General features: G+C 44.4%; 1 protein-coding gene across 3 annotated transcripts in view; it reads left to right on the top strand.

The window, feature by feature from the left end:
* Nucleotides 1-21,586, top strand: part of LOC145357321 (membrane-associated phosphatidylinositol transfer protein 3-like) — a 409,171-nt gene extending 387,585 nt beyond the window's left edge. For all 3 annotated transcript variants that reach the window (XM_080210560.1, XM_080210561.1, XM_080210559.1), the window contains 4 exons: nt 3,677-3,826; nt 7,086-7,269; nt 8,451-8,579; nt 15,902-21,586. In XM_080210560.1, coding sequence (XP_080066686.1) covers nt 3,677-3,826; nt 7,086-7,269; nt 8,451-8,579; nt 15,902-16,207 — 769 coding nt within the window. In that variant the 3' untranslated portion in view covers nt 16,208-21,586. The remainder of the gene's footprint in view (nt 1-3,676; nt 3,827-7,085; nt 7,270-8,450; nt 8,580-15,901) is intronic.
* Nucleotides 21,587-22,273: the final 687 nt, after the last annotated feature.

Below are 22,273 nucleotides of genomic sequence, written 5' to 3'. Positions count from 1 at the left end.
ACCTTCTCCAATTGTCTGCATGGGTTTCCTCCAAAGATGTGAGGGTTTGGTGGCTTGGCCATGCTAAATTGCCCCTTAATGTTAGGGGAACCAGATAGGGCAGATGCATGGAGTTATGGGGATAGGGCTTGGGTAGGATTGTTGTTGGTGCTGACTCGATGGGCCAAATGGCCTCCTTTTGTATTGTAGGATTCTATGATTCAGCTCTCAATTCAAGTCCCACAGCTATGCTGATCACTTCTGCAAAAGCTAATTAGCTTGGCTCACATGAGTCCTGATAGCATGGAACTCTCTGTCGACCTATTTAAGGGCGCTCACTTTCAGCTTCATTTCACGGAGGAGTTGCCAGGTTTCCCTACCCTCTGGTTGGTGAACCAGCTGCCAGCCTTCATTACCTACTGGCACCTTGACAGAAGTAATGTAACAGTATGGAAACCTTAAACCTTTAAAAATATTTGGATGAGCTCTTGAAATATTATAATATTCAAAGATATGGGACAACCGCAGGAAAATAGGATTAGCACATCTTCAGTGGTAGATGTTGTTGGTGCAGATTTGATGGGCTGAAGAGACTTTTCTGCACTGTATAATTTTGATTTGATTTATTATTGTTACATTTATTGGTATACAGTAAAAAGTATTGTTTGTTGCGCATTATTCGGACAAAGCGTATCATTTGAGAAGGAAAGGAGAGGGTGCAGAATGGAGCGTAACAGTTTAAAGTTTATTTATTAATGTCACAAATCGTGTCATGTTAACACAGCAATTAAGTTACTGTGAAAATCCACTACACTCTGGCACCAGGTACACTGAGGTAGAATTTAGCATGGCCAAAGCCCTTATCCAGCAGATCTTTCAGACTGTGGGAGGAAACCGGAGTAGGCAGAGGAAACCCATGAAGACATAGGCAGAACATGCAGTCTGCACAGTGACCCAAGCTGGGAATCGAACCTGGGTCCCTGGTGCTATGAGGCAACAGTGCTAACCATTGTGCTTCCGTGCATAGCGAGGGTATAGAGAATGATCAACTTAATATGAGGTAGGTCCATTCAAAACGTTGATGGCCCTTACTGTCAGGGGGATTAGTGGGGTAAATATTTGGGGTTACAGGGATAAGGCCTGGGTGAGTCTATGACTCTATGACACTTTTCTCCCGACTCTGTGCATCCAAACAGAAAAGTTGGCCGATGAAATATGCTCATGAGTTTCTCCTGTTCAACCTTCTGAAATCTGAAACAAATACTTTTTTTTAAAGTAATGTAATAAAAGTACAACAGACAAAGCCAGAACTCTTCACTGAGTTGGAGTCTCCAGTGCAATTATTCAAAAGTAGTCTGCCCATTAAGTTTATATTTGTCTTGTTCAATTTCCAACTCCCATTTGCTTTGATACTAAATAGTGACAACCTCTTTATTTATTGCAGTGATGGACCATATTCATCAACCTTCAGTTCATAAATTATTTCTGTAGCTCATGAATCTTGCAAAATCTTAAGAGGTAGCGATGGCAATGGGGATGTAACATCCTCCTTAACGTTTGCTAAAAATGAAATCAAACAAAACTGAATAGGACGGTAAATTTATCAGCTTGTTGTATTCATGTAAACAGTGACAAGGATGTTCTATATCTGCTAGGGTTTCCTGAAGAAGGGCTTGAAGCCAGTCATTGGCACATCTGTTGTCTCCATTCCCACCCACTGGATCTGAGGGTAGTCTCCTGTTAGGTGAAGGTACTAGTGACTTTGGAACCAAGGCAAATAGATGAGCGTGAGATACAAATTGGCTGGGAACCAATTGAATGGCTGCGGAGCTCACTTGAGGGGCTGAATGGCATCTTCCCATTTAGAGGTGAGTGAATATTGGGAGATTGGAATGCTATGAAAATAGTGGGCAGTCTTAACCTTAGAGAATCATAGAATCCCTACAGTGCAGAAGGAGGCCATTTGGCCCATCGAGCTGCACCAACAACAATGTCACCCAGGCCTTATCCCTGTAACCCCACATATTTACCCCACTAATCCCCCTGACAGTAAGGGTCAATTTAGCATGACCATTCCACCTAGCCTGCACACGTTTGGACTGTGGAAGGAAACCGGGGCACCTGGAGGAAACCCAGGCAAATATGGAGAGAACGTGTAAACTCCACACAGACAGTGACCCAAGGCCGGAATAGAGCTGGGATCCCATTTAGCCCGAGTGGTTGTTTTCTTTCAGGATGTTTCGTCCATCTTTCATATTTCGATCACTTGCCCATTTATAGAACATAGAACACTACAGCACAAACAGGCCCTTCGGCCCACAAGTTGCGCCGATCACATCGACACCTCCCAATCTATAGACCTATCTATAACCCCCAATCCCATAAAACCCCATATCCTCATCCAGAAGTCTTTTAAAAGACCCCAGCGAGTTCGCCTCCACCACCACTGACGGCAGCCGATTCCATTCACTCACCACCCTCTGAGTGAAATACTTACCCCTAACGTCACTTCTGTACTTTCCTCCCCGCACCTTAAATCTGTGTCCTCTCATAGCGACCGTTTCAACCCGGGGAAATAGCCTTTTTTTTATTTTGCTATCTCATTTATACGTCTGGCATTGTGTCCTTGTCATGGACATTTCAGCAATTTTCAAAAAGTGGCTTTGGTTGCTACTGGGAATGGACTAATCGGGACAAAATTAAGGGATGAATCTGAAGGAAACATCTTCATCACAAGCACCGTCTTGCGTCGGCCATATCCAGGAGATAATTAGGAATTGCAAGCCTCTGTCTGTTGATGATGTCAGGCTTGGCGATTTGTACCACTAACTAGGGTGGCACAGTGGTTAGCTCTGCTGTCTCACAGTGCCAGTGACCCGAGTTCGATTCCGGCTTCGGGTCTGTGCAGAGTTTGCACATTCTCCCCATGTCTGCCTGGGTTTCCTCCAGGTTTCTTCCACAGTCCAAACATGTGCAGGTTAGGTGGATTGGTCATGCTAAATTGACTCTTACTGTCAGGTGGTTTAGCAGGGTAAATATGTGGGGTTACAAGGATAGTGCCTGGGTGGGATTGCTGAGGGTGCAGACTCGATGGGCTAAATGGTTCCTTCTGTGCTGTTCGGGATTCTATGATTCTATCAGCTTCACATTGCCATTATTTTCATAGCACTCCAATATTCACTCACCTCTTGTGAGCTGATGAGCTGCAGATGCTGCTGGGGTCCCATGTGTTGCTGCGGGTGCCATGTGAAGTTAAAGTTTAGTTAACCTGTTAAGTCTCGCATTCTAACCGTTATCCTGTAAATTGTGTCTATCTATGTCGTGTTTGTGAACCCAATCCTCCACTCACTTGATGAAAGAGCAGCGCTCCGGAACCTATTGGACTTTAACCTGGTGTTGTGAGACTTCTTACTGTACCTACCCCAGTCCAAAACTGGCATCTCACCATCAGATTCTTGTATTTTTTCCCGACGGAAGAAGGTGGAAGAGAGAATGTCTGGAGTGCGTTGGGTCCTTAATTATGTTGGCTGCTTTGCTGAGGCAGAGGGAAGTGTAAACAGAGTCAGTGGATGGGAGGCTAGTTTGCCCCTACTAACATTCGTTCGTTATTATGTGCATCCAGCAATCTTGATTGTACTCGAGTTTAAAACGTGGTAACGTCTATCCTCTTGTTTTTTTTTATATATACTTTAATTAGAGGTGACCAGACTTTTGCAGAGAGCTACCTTACAGTGCTGCCAAAGGGGATGGAGTGTGTCGTCTTCAGCATCGATGGGTCTTTTGCTGCTAGTGTCTCTATCATGGGCAGCGACCCTAAGGTCAGAGCAGGAGCTGTGGATGTGGTCAGGTATTGTGTGTACAAACTTTCAGACTCTTCGTGTTTGTGTGTGTCATATTTTGAGTTGTGGTAAAAGATTGAAATCACTCAAGTCTGTAAGTTGCAGAAACGGTGACTTGATTCACAAACGTGCTTGGGAGACACAACCTGCTCTGCTGGGTGTCTGCCTGATGCCAAAGCTGTGTAGCATATTTATATCTTTTGGTTATAACCTTTACACTTTATGATCCCAATAAGCAGCATTATTCAGGTTCCAGCTTTATAGGCCGAAGGCTTCTTTTCATAGGCTTGCTCACCCATCCTATCAAGGTCATTAAGTTTGTGATTGTTACTTTCTCATACCGGCATGCTCAGAAAGGACTCAAAAAACTCATTTTAAAGCTGTTCACTTCAAAGCTACTAATATTTATCATAGAATCCCTACAGTGCAACAGGAGTGCCATTTGTCCCACTGCGCCTGCACCAACAATAATCCCACCCAGGCCCTATCCCTGGAACTCTTTGGATTTACCCAACTAATCCCCTTGATACTCGGGGGCAATTTAGAAACCCTACTGTGCAGGAAGAAGCCATCTGGCCTATCGAGTCTGCACTGACTACAATCCCATCCAGGCCCTACCCCTATATCCTAACACATTTACCTACTAATCCCTCTAACCTGTGCATCTCAGGACACTAAGGGAAAATCTTAGCATGGCCCCTAGCCTGCACATCTTTGGACTCTGGGAGGAAACCAGAGCAAACCCACGCAGACACGAGGAGAATGTGCAAACTCCACACAGACGGTGACCCAAGCTGGGAATTGAACCCGAGACCCTGGAGGTGTGAAGCAGCAGTGCTAACCACTGTGCTACCGTGCTGCCCTAACATGACTAATATCTAATATTAATGCGATATAGTCCCTAAACAAGATCAGGAAAAGACAATGCAAATTTAGTCAGGATATATACACTAGCTCCAACTCCTATTCCAATAGCACTTTTTATACTAAAGTGCTTCAATGATATGGACTGTTGGGTTTTCTCACACAGTTCATATCATTGGACCATGGGAGAAAACCAGAGTACCCGGAGGAAACCCACACAGACACGGGGAGACATGGTGCAAATTCCACTCGGCCAGTCACCTGAGTCCGGAATCGAACCCAGATCCCTGGCACTGTGAGGCAGTTGTGCTAACCATGCGCCACCAAGCCAAATGTTCAATATTCAATGTTTGATGTTAAATTATTTCAGTTATCCCATTTTAAGACTATAGTTTATTAAGAACCTTTGCAGAGAATGCAGATTTCCTTCCCACAAGCCACAATACCTGCCATCACAAAAGTTTGATCGCATTTTTCTGTTTGCATTTGCCATTGTACATTGCAACGTTCAGCAATTCCCATTCAAATTTTCTATATCAGTGCATTTGCAGACTCTGGGCACTTGGTGGTTCTGTGGACTAGGTTCCTGAAGTCTCTTCCTCAAAGCCAACATCACCATGTGAATATATATATATACACACAATATATAGATACATATATATTATATATATTTTATTCAGCAATTTACCTTTGGCAATAACATAGGATTCACCACCATTTTCTTAAGGGCAGCGAGGAATGGCCAACAAATGCTGGTCTTACCGGCAATGCTCACACCTTAAGAATTAATTAAAAAGAAGGCAATTGACTAGTTGAATGGATAAATGTGTAAACAAGTGCCTTAGCACTGAACTTTAAATCAAGATAACACTGATTTACAGATGACCACAAGAAACATTAACAATCGAGACAGAGTCAATGCCAGGAATTTATTCTTTGGATCTCTGCGTCTCCAGTTTCGATTTACATATTCAAAAGTAGTCACTGTTTCAGCCTTGACATATATATATATTTTTTTACTTTTTGAACAGTTTCACTGTAGTAGGACTTGTCTTCTTTGACCTTGAAGTTGCACTTTTTCTCTGACATTGTGTCTTTGGATACAAGGAATAATGGTCAGTCAATTTTTGGGAATGTGCGTACGGGATTAGCCCTGGATTTGTACGATGATGAAACTTCCTTTGGATTGACAAAGAAGCAAATACAGAATAGGGACTTTTTTTCACAGCTATAATGACAAACGTAATTATTCACAATTATACAGAAGAACAAAATGTTAAATGATTTTGCTGATGCCCACCAATGCAAAATTAAATGCCATTGCCTGCAAAGATTTAATTAATCCTTCTAATAAAAAATCCTGCAATTGGTGATGGGAGAATCTTTGCCAGGGAACTAAAACACAAAGATCATCATTAAAAAATAATTACATATTCAATTTGCCGCTTGGGCATCAGACTGAGGTTATAGATCAGTCCATGGAGAGGCGATGGCCTAGTGGTATTATCGCTAGACCATTAATTCAGAAACTCAGCTAATATTCTGCGGATCCGGGTTCGAATCCTGCCACGGCAGATTGTGGAATTGAATTACATTAAACAAATCTACAATTAAGAATCTACTGATGACCGTGAAACCATTGTCGATTGTCTGAAAAACCTATCTGGTCTCTAAGGTCCTTTAGGAAAGAAAATCTGCTGTCCTTACTTGGTCTGGCCTACATATGACTCCAGATCCACAGCAATGTGGTTGACTCCCAGCTGCCCTCTGAAATGGCCTAACAAGCCATTTGTTCAGTCTAAGGATACTAGGGATCATTGAATCCTATAGTGCAGAAGGAGGCCATTTGGCCTAACAAACCCGCACTGACCACAATCCTATCCAGGCCCTATCCCCATAACCCCATGCATTTACCCTAGTTAGTCCCTCTGACATTAAGGGACGATTTAGCTTGGTCAATCCACCTAACCCGCACACCTTTAGACTGTGGGAGGAGCACCCGGAGGAAATCCACGCAGACGTGCAGACTCCACACAGATGGTGTCCCGAGGCCGGAATGAAACCCGGGTCCCTGGTGCTGTGGGGCAGCAGTGCTAGCCACTGTGCCGACCAATGGACAATAATGCTGGCCAGCCAGCGATGCCCATGTCCCACGAATGAATTAAAAAATGTTATCGAAACTGCCTAATATTAATTTCCAATGAAATCTCCCTTTATTACAGAAAGCGCAATATTAATCTCACATATGGAACATTCCAATGTAGGAAATGAGAAAACCACAGGAAAGATCTGGGACATAGACACCAAATGGATTTCACCCAGTAACAGCTGTTGCATTGATTCCTCATTTGGAGTGCTGCGAATTTGCTTAGGGAACTAACTGAAAGTTTGTTCTTTTTAAAGACACTGGCAGGACCTGGGATACCTCATCATTTACATTACCGGTCGCCCGGACATGCAGAAGCAGCGAGTGGTGTCCTGGCTGGCTCAGCATAACTTTCCCCAGGGCATGATCTTCTTCTCCGAAGGCCTGGTCCATGATCCCCTGCGACAAAAAACGATCTTCTTACGCAACCTCGTGCAAGAGGTAATCTTTGATGGAGCTGCTAAATATGAATGCCCGCTGGCAAGGCAATTGTAAATGATGCAAAAGATCTGATCAAGCTGAGGTTTTCAGGCTGATCTAGGTAATGTGGCTTCTTTCATCTTCAAAATTCAATTGCCTGTGGAGAGAGGATTAGCACTTCTCATTTGAGTTTGAATTTAGCTGAGATGGATAGGGTGAAAGTCTCTTTAATCTGTGTGAGGGGAAAAGGTTCCAAGTGAAAGATAAGATCTGATGCTAAATGAGCTTGAATAATCTCCGCAGAGTTCCAAATGGGTGCAATATTGCTTGTAATTTGAGACTAAATCGACTTGTAATTGAGATTAAATCGATAGTCTCCCATCCCGAATGATGTGAGAAGATATGATGGGAGTCGTGAGAGAAAGCTTTGTGATGTCAGAATTCTCCATTCTGGCACAAGAGTTTTACCCTCAATTGCTTATATGGTAGTTGCTTGAGTGATTAGTATGGATAAGCAGGACCTGTTCCATAGCAGAGTGCCCCCCCCCCCCCCACCCACTGTTCTGTTTTTAATTAGGTGTTGGAAGATGGATCATTAGAAGTATTTAAAGCGGAGGTGGATAAATATTTGCTAGATTGAGGAATAGAGGGCTGTGGGGAAATGGCGCAGAGTAGGTGTTGAGGCCAGCATAAATCAGCCATGATCGTATTGAACGATGGGGCAGGTTTGAAGGGACGATCCTTTAAAACAGAGATGAGGAGGAATTTCTTCAGCCAGAGAGTGATGAATCTGTGGAACTCCTTGTCGCAGAAGGCTGTGGAGGCCAGGTCATTGAATGTCTTTAAGACAGAGATAGATAGGTTCTTGATTAATAAGGGATCAGGGGTTATGGGGAAAAGGCAGGAGAATGGGGATGAAAAACATATCAGCCATGATTAAATGGCAGAGCAGACTCGATGGGCCAAATGGCCTAATTCTGCCCCTATGTCTTTTGGTTATCATGCATTTCCTTTTTGCTAGGCTTTTAGCCTCTCAACATTTCCCTAAAGGGCTGGTAAAATCCATTCAAGTCCAGAGAGGAAAACAGGTATTTCTCAGTCTTAAAGTCGTAGATCCATCTATTTTTGGGCTGCTTCCTTTGTTCCTGGTGTTGATTGCTTTTTAATAACACACAGCTTTTACTCGTCCGCTCTCCCTGCAGTCCCACATCAAGATCTCTGCAGCCTACGGCTCGATGAAAGATATTTCAGTCTACAACGTCCTGGGATTGCCAGCATCTCAAATCTACATCGTTGGACGTCCATCCAAAAAGTATCAGAACCAATGCCAGGTAATGAGACCATGATAGAGGGCGCGACTAAAATGAGAAGTTGAATGAGCTTTTGGTTTTAAATCAAATGATAAATAAAAGTGTCAAATGCACTTCAGTGTTCTGTAGATTGCCAAAAGGGTCTAATTCATCCCTAGCCGCTGATGTTGCCATCTTTACATTACTCCCCAAATTTCCTCATTACTCATCCAGTCCTTGTTTTGTTATTTACGTTCTTTCTTCCCAGTGCCCAATATCTTCCTCCATTGGGTGCCCACAACTGTGTACAATTCTGGTCACCCTATTATAGAAAGGATAATATTGAACTAGAAAGAGTGCAGGTAAGATTTACTAGGGTGCTACCAGGACTTGATGGATTGAGTTATAAGGAGGGGCTGGATAGACTGGGACTTTTCTCCCTGCAGCATTGGAGACTTAGGGGTGATCATATAGAGGTCTATAAAATAATGAGGGACACAGATCAGTTAGATAGTCAACATCTTTTCCCAAAGGTAAGGGAGTCTAAAACTAGAGGGCACAGGTTTAAGGTGAGAGGGAGAAATACAAAAGAGTCCAGTAGGACAATTTTTTCACAGAGTGTCTGGAACAAGCTGTCAGAGGTAGTAGTAGAGGCAGGTACAATTTTATCTTTTAAAAAGCAGTTACATGGGTAAGATGGGTATAGAGGGATATGTGGGCATTTGGGACTAGCTTAGTGGGTTTAAAATAAAAAGGACGATATGGACAAGTTGGGCCGAAGGGCCTGTCTCCATGCCGTAAACCTCTATGACTCTATTTCACAGCTAGATGCTCTACAGTTTCAACAATTGCAAATGTACCCCTCCAGCACCCTGCAACTTTGTCTCTCTGCTGAGTGAAGAGAGATTCAGATGTTGGAAATGGCTGCACTTTTAACCTGCCTCTACCCTTTTTGAAAGGCACACACTGGGGAGTTAAACAACAAGGATGATGAGGCAGTTGCAAGGGCCTTGAAGTTGGAGAAGTGGCTGGATGGAAGCCAGTACAGCTGTGGAAAGCAACGGGTAGGATCATCCTGTTCAATCAAAGTAGTCTTGAGAAATGTTTTGTTCTCAGTACCTTACTTCAGCAGTGCTTTTCTATTCCGACATCAATTCTTCCACGATGCCTCATTTAGGGGAGGGCCCACATCCAATTCACGTACCCTGATTAGGTTAAGATAATTTTGAGATGCTAAATGCAAAATGGCCAGATGAGGGTGACAAATCCCTTTAGCAAAATAAATCACATCACGAGAGCAAAGGATTCAACACACTTCCTGTCAAGACTTTTCATTTTAGAATCATAGAATCATGCAGCGCAGAAGAGGCCCTTCAGCCCATCGAGTCCACACCAACATATTAGAAACACCTGAACACCCACCTAATCGCATGTGCCAGCACTTGGCCCAAAATTCCTGAACGTGATGATGTGCCAAGTGCTGACAGATGGGATTAGGTGGGAGTTTAAAGGATGTGAGGCAACCTGCCTCTACCACCCTCCCAGACAGCGTATTCTAGACTGTCATCATATTTTCCTCACATCTGCCTAAACCTCCTGCCCCTCATCTTGAACCAATATCCCCTCTTGACTGACTATGGAGAACAACTACTCCTTATCCACTCTGTCCATGTCCCTCATAATCCTGTACACCTCGATCCCCCCTCAGTCTTCTCTGCTCCAACAAAAACAACCCAAACCTATCCAACCTCTCTTCAAACTTAAATGCTCCATCCCAGGCAGCATCCTTGTGAATCTCCTCCGTACCCTCGCGAGTGTAATCATGCCCTTCCTATAATGTGGCGACCAGAACTGCACACAGTATTCTAGCTGTGGTCTCACCAAAGTTCAATAAAAGTCCAACATGACTTCCCTGCTTTTGTAATCTATTCCTCCACTGATAAAAGCAAATGTCCCGTATGCCTTTTTCATCACTCTACTAATATGCCATTCCGCCTTCAGAGATCTGTGAACAAACACGCCAAGACTTCCTAGTGTCATGCCATTCGTCGAATGCTTTCTTGTCAAATTATTCCATCCAAAGTGTATCACCTCACACTTTTCAGGGTTAAATTCCATCTACCACTTAATTGCCCATTTGATCAATACAGCTATATCTTCTAGTAGCCAAAGACATTCCACCTCACTGTTAACCATCTGCTAATCTTTATGTCATCTGCAAATCGACTAATCCAATCCCCCACAGTCATTTAAAGTTTGAAGTTTATTTATTAGTCTCACATTACATTGCATTGAATGCTTTGCTCTTGTGATGTGGTTTATTTTGCTACAGGCATTTGTCACCCTCATCTGGCCATTTTGCATTTAGCATCTGAAAATTATCTTAACCTAAAAATAGTATCAGGCCACATAAATTGGATGTGGGCTCACCCCTAAATGAGGCATGTTGGAAGAGTTAATGTCGGAATAGAAAAGCACTGCTGAAGTAAGGTACTGAGAACAAAACATTTCTCAAGACTACTTTGATTGAAGAGAATGATCCCACCCATTGCTTTCCACAGCTGTACTGGCTTCTATCCAGCCACTTCTCCAACTTCAAGGCCCGTGCAACTACCTCACCATCCTTGTTGTTTAACTCCCCAGTGTGTGCCTTTCAAAAAGGGGTAGAGGCAGGTTAAAAGTGCAGCCATTTCCAACATCTGAATCTCTCTTCACTCAGCAGAGAGACAAAGCTGCAGGCTACAGGAGGGCTACATTTGCAATAGGTGAAGTAACGGAGCATCCAGCTGTGACGTAGAGTCGTAGAGGTTTACGGCATGGAGACAGGCCCTTCAGCCCAACTTGTCCATGCTGCCTTTTTTGCTCATGACAAAGCTAGTTCCAATTGCCCACATTTGGCCCATATCCCTCTATACCCATCTTAGCTATGTAACTGTCTAAATGCTTTTTAAGACAAAACTGTACCCAACCTCTACTTCTACCTCTAGTAGTTTGTTCGAGACACTCAACACCCTCTGTGTGAAAAAAATATCCGTCTGGACCTTTTTGTATCTCTCCCCTCTCACCTTAAACCAACGTCCTCTGGTTTTAGCTTTCCCTATCTTTGGGAAAAGATGTTGACTATCTAGTTGATCTGTGCCATTCATTATTTTATAGACCTCGAGAAGATCACTCCTCAGCCTCCTAAATTCCAGATAAAAAAAGTCCCAGTCTATCCTTGTAACTCAAATCACCACGTCCAAGTAGCATCCTAGTAAAGCTTCACTGCACTCTTTCTAGTTTAATAATATCCTTTCTATAATAGGATGATCAGACTGTACACAATTTTCCAAGTATGGCCTTACCAATGTTTTGTACAACTTCAAAAGACATTCCAACTCCTGTATTCAATGTTCTGACCAATGAAACCAAACATCTTCACCAATGTCCATTTGTGATTCCACAATGAACTATGAACCTGTATCCTGAGATCCCTTTGTTCTATAACTCTCCCCAACACCCTACCATTAATGAGCAAGTCCTGCCCTAGTAATGTCTACCAAAATGCATCACCTCACATTTATCTAAATTAAACTCCAATGCCATTCATCAGCCCATTAGCCCAATTGATCAAGATCCTGTTGCAATCCCAGATAACCTCCTTCATTGTCCATTATGCCACCAATCTTGGTGTCATCTGCAAACTTATCTATCTTGATGCGCTTTAAGACTTTCAGCATCTCCTTCTCTGTAATATGTGCACTCCTTAAGATATCACGATTCATTTTCCCAAGTTCCCTAACATTCGTGCTTTTCTCAACACTAAATACTGATGAGAAATATTCATTTCAGATCTCGCCTATCTCCTGAGCGTCTGCACATAGATGACCTTGTTGATGCTGAAGTTGCCCTACTCTCTCACTCTCTCTGTAGTTACTCTTTTGCTCTTTATGTATTTGTAGAAGCTCTTTGTATTCCCCTTTTCCTTAGCTGCCAAAGCAATCTTGTGTCCTATTTTGGCCTCCTGATTCCACACCTTCTATATTTTTCAAGGGATCCACTTGATCCCAGCTGCCACTGCATGTCATGTGCCTCCTTCTTCTTCTTGACCAGGGTTTCAATATCCCGAGTCATCCAGGGTTCCCTACTTTTGCCAGCCTTGCCCTTCACTCTAAAAAAAAATGTGCTTACCCTGAATCTTGGTTAACACACTTTTGGAAGCCTCCCACTTATCAGACGTCCCTTTGCCTGCCAACAGACTGGCCCAGTTAACTTTTGAACGTTCCTGCCTGATACCATCAAAATTGGCCTTGCCCTAGTTTTGAACTTTAACTTTTGGTCCAGACCTATTGTTCTCCATAACCATCTTAAAATTAAGTCCTTCCACATTCACCAGCATAATATTCACACATCATACAAGAACCATAAAGTTGCATTGCAAGTATTATCAGCTGAATGCCCAACATTTTTGGGGAAGTCCTTCTGTTGGTTAATTTAGGAAAGAAGCTTTCAGAAATTAACTTTAATTTAGTTTAAACGTCAATCTCTTAATTTAATTGCATCATTTTAAAATAGTTAATTCCCCCATTAAGAGCATAACGAAAGATATTTTCAACAAAGGTATTAAGTACTTGTACATTTAAATTCACTCAACGTGATGTCAAACCCGTGGTTTTAACCCAATTTTAATCATTTGGAATAAATCGTAGAATCCATACAGTGTAGAAGGAGGCTGTTCAGCCCATTGAGTGTGCAACGGCTCTCCGACAGAACATCTTATCCAGGTCCAACCCCCACCCGATCCCCTTAACCCCACTCGTTTACCATGATTAATCCATCTAACCTACACATCTTTGGACACTAGGGGGCAATTTAGCAAGGCCAATCAACCTAACCCGCACATCTTTGGAGTGTCGGAGGAAACTGGAGCACCCAGAAGAAACCTACACAGACGTGGGGAGAACGTGCAAACTCCACACAGACAGTGACCCAAGGTTGAAATCGAACCCGGATCGCTGGCGCAGTGAGGCAGCAGTGCTAACCACTGTGCCACCGTGCCGCCCAAAATAGTGACAAGTGCTGAGACATTCTCGGTTATTGAAGGATGCAGCGGCACCAACTTCCAGCCCAGTTTATGCTGAAATCCAGAAATTGCAGTGTATCGCAATGGCTTCCAGATGAGTCCTCTGCTAACGGCCTCGCCATTCCAGTTCTAAGTGGCAAAGACCATTTGTTCGAGAATTAGGCCTATTTTCCCAAAACTTTAAAATGATTGGATGAAAGTGACCCACCACTGAGTTGAGATCTGACCTCACTAGGTATTGGCTTCAACAGCATCGTCCTGGAGGAAGCTCTTGACATTCTCCCCAGCACCTTGCTGAATGAAGAAGGAATTTCAGGCTGCCCACAGGAAAATCCACGTCTTACTAACAAGCGGAGGAGGATGCTGTTGCATCCGACTTTATTAAAGGACCAATTACATGAGGGGCATAGTATTGCCAAGTGTGGGTAACAAAACCAATGCAGCAATGAGTGAGTAGGCCTCTAGCAGCCTTGTGCAAAAATCTGTGCATAAGACTCATTAACGCCTAGTCAGAATGAGTACGGTAGGGGAATGCCTAATGGGTTAGTATGATTCCTCTGTCTATCTTTCCTCCATTGCTCGTCTCTCTATGTCACTCCTTTCTCCCTTGCCATCCAATCCTGGCTTTCCACCTGAGTCGCTTCCTTCCCAGTGAACAACGTCAGTGTTTAATTATGTTCCTATAAACCTTCATGGGATGTGTTTCTCTGTTAAACATACAGTATGAACGCAGGTTGCTGTAAGCTGGCTGCTGGATTCCAAGTTCCAGTCTCACTGGCACTGTGGGTTATTGCAGTGTCCAGAATAATAGAAAATTCTGTCAATAAGATGATGTGACCTTAAGAAGGGAGGAGGAGAGGTAACAGTTTGCATTCCTATAAGCGACACAATGAGGATTTTGCAATTGTACTCTTTGGGTGGAATTTCCCATAATTTGTCAATGCACAATTATCACATGCTCTCCTGCCTGAGACTTGTATATGTAAACAGGAACATTTGATGGTAGTTACTGCCATGCACAATGCTGCTCATGTGCAGGTAGGTTCTTTCTAGATTGTTGTACCAGTCTATTACCATGTGACTCTATACATCATACTGTGCTATTCTCCAGTGCCATGTTAACCGTTGCTCAGCCAAGCATTTTTACATTACAATGGCACGTAGGCACAAACAAAACCCCCTTCCTTCTCAAAGGAAAACTGAGAATTAGCAAACCAGATAGGATGAGAGGTCACACAACACCAGGTTATAGTCCAACAGGTTTATTTGAAATCACAAGCTTTCAGAGCGCTGTTCCTTCGTCAGGTGAAGACTTCATTTGAATCCCTGTTGGACTATGACCTGGTGTTGTGTGATCTCTCATCTTGGTCCCCCCAGTCTTATCTGTACACCAGATAGGGGGTGGAATCTTCCCAAATGTTGTCAGTGTGTCGGTTTTAGTGAGAACACTAGTGGGTGGTAGCTGTCCAGCAGCACAGCTGTGTCTGGAGGTGTATTGACTGTCCAATCAGAGCCTGACACTCTGACAAATTGAGGAAAACTTCCACCACAATGTCCAAAAAAAAGGAGATGGGTTATTAATAAGGGGAATTGCAACTTGAAGGAGTGCAAAAAAAAAATCAAATCACGGTATCCAAGTACCTGAAACAACCATTCTCGCGAACCTGACAGACCAAGATGTGGAAGAACTGTCAATCTTGAAGGCTGTTTGAATGTATACATTCATAGACTTGAGGCAGGCGAGAGGGGATAACAAGTAAAGGCTGTATTACCAATAGTTCTGATCCGTTGGAAGGGAGGACTTCTGTACGGGTACTGACTGACACATCATGAGGATAGCCTCCAGCATCATCGTGCACCATTTGACATTCCCAATTGCGCCCAATGAGCACAAAATTCGGGCCTATGTCTCCTGGTGGGGAGAAACCAAGAAAACACGGGAACCATAATTTTCTAAATAGATCTTTCCCATCGGGAGCAAAGTTGGGGAAGACTTTTTCACCAAATTTGGAACTCTCTCCCCTAAAAGGTTGGGTGGATGCCAGGGCAACTGAAGCTCAGAGTAGAGATGGTTAGATTTTTGCGAAGGCATGGAGGGAAAGATAGGAAAATGTAGTCGAGGTGCAGAACAACCAGGATCAAACTTGGGCCTAGGCCCAAGTAGTATTGTCCCCATCCGTATTGTTCCTAGAAGCTCATGAAAACTGTAAAAGCCAGAATAAAAATTCTGACTGGCTCCGTGAGCAGTCATTTCCCTTTTGTTGGATAGTAACTGTTATGTTTCCTTCCCTGTCCCCTGCAGTTTCTCTCTGAAGGCTATGCTGCTCATCTGGCCCAACTGGAGTTCAGCCATCGTTCCCGCCCAAAGAAGAGCAACTCTCGAATGATCTTGCGAAAGGGGAGCTTCGGCCTGTCAGCCCAGCCCGACTTTCTTCGGAAAAGAAACCACCTGCGCAGGACTATGTCGGTGCAGCAACCTGATCCGCCGTCCTGCAACCCCAAACCGGAGAGGGCCCAGAGCCAACCGGAGTCCTACAAGGAGGACAGGCACCCCCACAGCATAGCCTGGGCCCGCAGCGGAGGCTCCAGATCTGAACCAGGCGTGTGAACAGTGTACCATAGGCAACAGAGAGTTCCAGGCTTTACCCTGAAGTCTGAAGGTGCACTGAGAAAGCGACTTTGGAGCCACTATGTACATTCTTGTTCCAAAAGGGGCTGGAATTTCCTTTTGTGTCCAGTCAGTGGTGGAGGTGTGTGTTGGGCAGCTCTACTACCCTCACTCGTGACCTGGCACTGACCCTGGCCAAGCTTCACAGGTCATTTCAAAAGACAGGCTAGCCCAGGGATTGGAAGGCCATCACTGCCGGGGAGGGGGAGGCTTTGCCCCCAGGGAGGATATATTGGAAAATCAGGAGGAGCTGGTGTCAGCCGTTTCCCAATATGTGCTCCCAGCGGGTGAGAGTATGGGAATCACTGAGCATATGCATTCATAAGCTCAGCTGAATATCTCACCAGTGACTGCAGCTTTTTGGGCCATTACTGAGGCATGCCTCAGTCAAGTCTACAGCACAGCTGACTTCGGAGTCCTCCAAGCATGTTAAAGACGACTGCAACTCTCTGTTGTCAATGAGATACCCCGGGATCATTTGTGTATATTCTTATAGGTGTTCCTTCTATCAAGCTAAGACATAGAATAACACAATGTAATAGTGGGAGAACGTCTTGACATGGACTGAATATTCATCAGTTCTGTCAAAAGTGCTCTGGGTTTTTGCTTTTCGGAACTGCAAGGGGAACCTTGAGGCCGAACGTCCAGTGTCAAATTGTGGGTGTCAGCAGGGGGACGGAATCCCTGCCTCGTTTTCCAGACCCGTGGCTAAGTATTGGATCGATGAAGGTCAGCGGGACTTCACAGCACTTTGTTTCACTCACTTGGAAAAGCATCTCCAAGCTCCAAGATCAAACTGACAAACTAAAATGACTTTGACGAGGCGTAAGTAGAAAGCCAGGCTGCCTGAACGGTCGCATGCGACCCAGTCTCCCGTGTGCAGTGACTGCACAGTGCAAGGAGTTCCAGCCAGCACTATTTATACAACTAAAAGGACTCAACCACACAACCAGGTGACGGGAGGAGAAAAGTGACGCTTTGGGTTAACTAGATTTGCTTTGATTAAATTGTTACACAGATCAGCAAAACTAAATTGTTTTCTCTAATCCCGCTAATTTGTAATCATTTAGTCAGATGTGTATTTATTCGTAGGAGGGCAACCTTCCTGTTTGTAGCTATGTTTGATTTTTCTTTAAATCTATCTGTTCTTACAGCCTGTTTCCACTAAAGCCAAGCCCTTTCTGTATCGAAGAAATAATGTTTCACACCAAATATCTTTGATGAAGATATGGGAGAGGGCACTTAGATATTAACTCCTCAGTTCTCTGAGTTCTTTCTGACAGTCTTTACCTGCCTCCTGTTTTATGTTTGCGATGGCTTTTCTTTTTGTTTCTTTTTTTCATTCCTTTTCAGAGTTTTGATTGTTTGCAAGAAAGGAATTCGCTATTCTACAAACGAGCAAACTATCTGAACAAGTCGTTGCACGCAACCAGGATTTAAAGAGACGTGGCGGCACACGGTATGCCAATTTTTAAGAAAAAAGTAGTTTAAAGGAGAATTCAGCAAGATGTTAACGGCGCAGGGGTTGGGGGAATGGGTGATCATCCACGTGGGACAATTGAAGGTCAGGTGGAAGTGGCTGGATTTTTTATGATCGATCACGGTTGTTACATTGGCACTTAGTACCAACCACTTGTTAGTCCAAAGCTGAATATTGCCCATGTCCTGGGTGGCATGAGACGTGAACTGAGCTGAACAACTGAACTCATCAGCAGCAAATAATCCCATCTGAATAGAGGAAAGGTCCTCAATGGAGTCATTGAAGATGACTGGGCGTTGGAAGCCATCCTGCGGAATTCCTGCTGGGACCCTGGGCCGTGATGATTGGGCCACTGACAATTATGACCACCTTCCTGTGTGTTAGACATGGTCACCAGTAGGGAAATCCTTGGGCCCCGTTACTATACTGAGGAAACACTGCCTTAATATCAAAGCCGGCTAGCCTCAGCTACCTTCGGCATGCAGCGCCTGTATCCATTTTGGAACGAAGGCTCTGATAAGGTGTGGAGTTGAACGATACTCGTGAACCTGGGATTGAGCGATGGTCTGCAAGATATTGATTAGTAGGTGCTGTTTGATGACTCTTTCCATTGCTTTATTATGGATAAGGGAAGACTGGTAGCTGTAGTAATTGACTGGCCTAGAATTATTAGGCTGAGGTTATTACAGGGGTGCTCAAAGTCTCACGCGATAACTTTGGTAAGATAAATGGTGTAAATAGTTGTCGATGCCATTGCTGTGGTCTTTCCACTGAAGTTACTACGCGATATTGCAACCCTTGTAGTAGTTCTATTCTGACCGTGTTTTGCGGTTAAGATACACCTGGACAATTTTCTATAATATTGGGTAGATGCCTATGGCAGAGCTGCTTTTGGAAAGGTTTGACTAAGGGCACAGCTTCTGCTGTCATGTCCTCTGTACTCCAAATTGCTATTAGAGTCAAACAAGCCTTCACTCAACCAGTTCTTAATGTCACGCGAACTGAACCAAAATAGCCAGACAATGGCACCGATAATAGCGGATACTCAGGAGGAGGCCAAGCAAGAATATCCGTGTAGCACTTTTAGCTGAACGTACTGGCAAATAATTTGATCTTGTTTCTTGCGCTCACGTAGTGGTTCCAACACGATTGAAGTTATTCACGCATCCTCCTCCTCCAGTGCATTATCTAACCGTCCACCACCATTCTCGACAGGTGGCGGGTTAGTAGACTTTCTCAACCTTTCAGTGTGAGACCTTGTAGCTCTTTCTGTGACCTTCTGTGTCTGGTGTTGAGCATGTTCGTGTGTGTTGTAGTTTCAGCGCTTGACGCTACTCCTGCTACACCCCTCTGCACTCGCCGCTCAACCAACGTTGGGGTTCTGGCCTGATGCTGATGGAGGAGTGGGGGATGTTTTGGGTTAGGAGTTTACAGATTATGTTGTGTACAAACACATCGCTGCTGATACCCTCACACCACCTCTTGGATACATCCTTTGGAAATCCTAGACGTGCACTCAGTCCACTAAATAACGGAGGGAGTCCTCATTATGGGGATGACTTGGTTGATCCTAAAGGCCGTGCAGTGGTGGTGTGGATATATATGGATTGGTGAAAACAGAATTTGGACCGTACCTGATCATTGCAATTGTACTTGATTGATATTTAATTATTTTGGCTGAAGTTCAATGCCTTCATATATCATCAGCTTTTCACCAATCACTCACTCTGCTTTCCCTCCGTTCCGCTGTAATCTTTCTTACCATCACAGCATCAGTTTTGAGGGTTACAGCTTGAGTCGCTGAATGGCGAGGTTGTCCATTGCCAGCTGAATCACCTCAAGCAAAAAGTGCCTTTAACCTCCTCTCCAGCCAAATCATTCCAAAATTATCCTCAAAGATAATATAGAATCTGTCCAAAAAACACTTTGCTCAATCCCCTTTTCTCGCCCTCTAGTTTTGCCCCTACCACAGTCTGAGAAGTCCATTTTAATTCAGACCTCTGCCTCAGTCGCTTTCTCTTGCTAGTGTCCCATCCATGTAAATTCAACCACTAATAACCGCACTCACCCCACTCTCAGCCTTTACTGGACTCATTTTATCTAAAAATCCTCTCTCTCTGTGAGACAACTCCTGATAAAACAATCTCACGTTTCCGAGTGCTTGCTGAGCCATTTTCCTTTCTACAGCCATTATGTTGTGTACAAACACATCGCAGCCGATGCCCCACACCTCCTCTTGGACACATCCCTTAGGAATCCTGAATTCTCCTGAACTCTGCCCCTCTCGCAAAGCCTATCCTTAATGCCTTTCTCCTGTCCAACAACCATCCAAATTGCATCCCCTCTCTCTTTTCTCTAACGGTTCTTAAGTGCATAATTACCACTGGAATCTACTCTCACCTTTCCCATCAATACATCTCAAATGCTTTAGTCCGGTGCCTACTCTATCCACAGCACTGTACATCGCCATCAATTGCGTTGAGTCCGTAACTCAGGATAAACTCTCCCCCATCTGTACCTGACATGGAAAATTACTGTTTGAGACTGACGCAGTCCTACATTGTCCCAACATGACCAGAACATTTCTGGCAATAAAAAATAATGCTGGTAAAATAGAGTTAACCGCCAAAAGTCCCCATCCTGATTTGTGATTGGGATTCTCTGGTGCCCCTGAAGATGAATGGGGTTCTGGCTGGCGCGCCAAATTCTTCGTTGATGAGTTCATAGAATCCCACCCAACATGTAGAGTCCATATGGCTCATCCTCAGAGTCTCAGGAAGAGTCATACGGAATCATATGGAGATGTTAACTCTGTTTTCTGTCTCCATGGATGCTGAGTTTTTCCAGCACTTTCTGATTTTGTTTCAGATTTCCAGCATCTGCAATATTTTACTCCTTCATTCCCGGAATGATATCTCTTCTCGGCCCTGTATTAACACCTTGGATCAGTCAAGCTTCCATCCTCGATGCCTCTTTTCCAATACTGGCCTTTACTGACCTTATCCATAGATCCAAAATCAGCTTTCAGTTATCTGCTGATGACATTCTACCTCGACTCTGTGACCAGCGTTCCCCTGTCTGTTCCGTCTTTTGTCGGTGCATTGGAATGTTTTTCTGCTGCTTTATGGAGATAAGATTAAAAGTATCCCACTCACCACCCCCTTCCCCCCTCAAAATGGCACATCCATCTCCCAAATGTGATCAGTAGCCACACTGGCGACTCACAGTGAACTCTGCCAGCAGTGAAATTCAAACCCCAATCTCCCAACTATCATTAACCACCACTGCAACAATAATCAACAGCACCCACGCCTCACCCCCACTGCCATTGCAGCTGCTGATGCCTTGAGGCTTACGTGCACCCTTCACCCTGAAAAACACTGGGGGCAATTCTCCCAACCCACTGCGCTTCTCGAGTAGCCAGGGGGCTGTTTTACCATGGCCTCCGCGAGTCACCCAGACTAAAATTCCCGATGTGGAGCTGATTACAATATGAAAATCAACATTTCTATTTTATTAATGGGCCTAGGACTGAAGTCTCTGGACCCTTTTAATGCCCCCCAACACCCCCCCTCCACAAATGTGGAACAGGCTGGAGGGTACAGAAGCCATTGAGGACCCCCTTGGAGGTAGGGGGTAAGGGAGAGGGTGCCAAACTTGCACTGTCCAAATGGGCAATGCCAAAGAGGCACCTTGGCACTGTCCAATGGGCATCAGGCAGTACCAAGGCGGTAGGGCCCGAGGAGGTGGGGCCTACTGTGGGGATGATCAGTAGTGGTATGGGACCTGCTGCCATTCTGTCTTGCAGTGGCTGGGAGAGAGGGAAGAGGACAATTGGGATTGGCCATCGAATTGTGGGGGGGGGGGGGGGAGGTGGTTAGGCTGACTAGGTGGTTTGGGGGGTGGGGTGGCATTTAGGTAGCCCAGGGTGGTCCAGGCGGTCAGTGATCTGGAGGTTGGCAATGCGGGGTCACCGCGCATGCGCCAATGTCAGCGCTGACAGATTGGCACATGCACAATGGCCCACTCAGTGCAATGCTGCTGGCTCTCGTTCAAGAATAGGCTACGCTCACAGATTTCCAGAGTAAATCACGCGAGGGCATTCTGTGATGCACAATGTTGAAGATCCATTCTGGAAATCACATTAAAAGAATTAGCGGGATTTACTCCCATTTTCCCACAAATTGCAGACTTAGAATCTTTTTGGGAGGATCCTGCTTATTCTTTGAAAAGAGTCTCCAACATCAAAGTGGCTTCTATTACTGTATCCTCACAAATTAGCTTCTGTTAGTTCAGTCTTGCTGAAAGTGTATAAGTAGTCAGACAAAGCAAAACCATTGATTTCTACTCCCCATATACAGTAACCAGTACAAGTTCTATCCCCCGCGTACTGATCCACAAGATTCCGACTGAGCAATTAGCCATCCATCGGCTATCGGTCAATGCCATTGCATTCAAACGCCCTTGGGACCTCCCATGTCTGGAGATTCTCTCTATCAGACCAACATCCCAAATTGTGCTCCTCC

The sequence above is a fragment of the Carcharhinus amblyrhynchos genome, chromosome 23, assembly GCF_965287045.1.
Source record: "Carcharhinus amblyrhynchos chromosome 23, sCarAmb.v2.hapA, whole genome shotgun sequence".
Taxonomy (NCBI): Eukaryota; Metazoa; Chordata; class Chondrichthyes; order Carcharhiniformes; family Carcharhinidae; genus Carcharhinus; species Carcharhinus amblyrhynchos.
The sequence above is the reverse complement of the archived record's forward strand: the minus strand, read 5'-3'. Positions and strand labels throughout refer to the sequence as shown.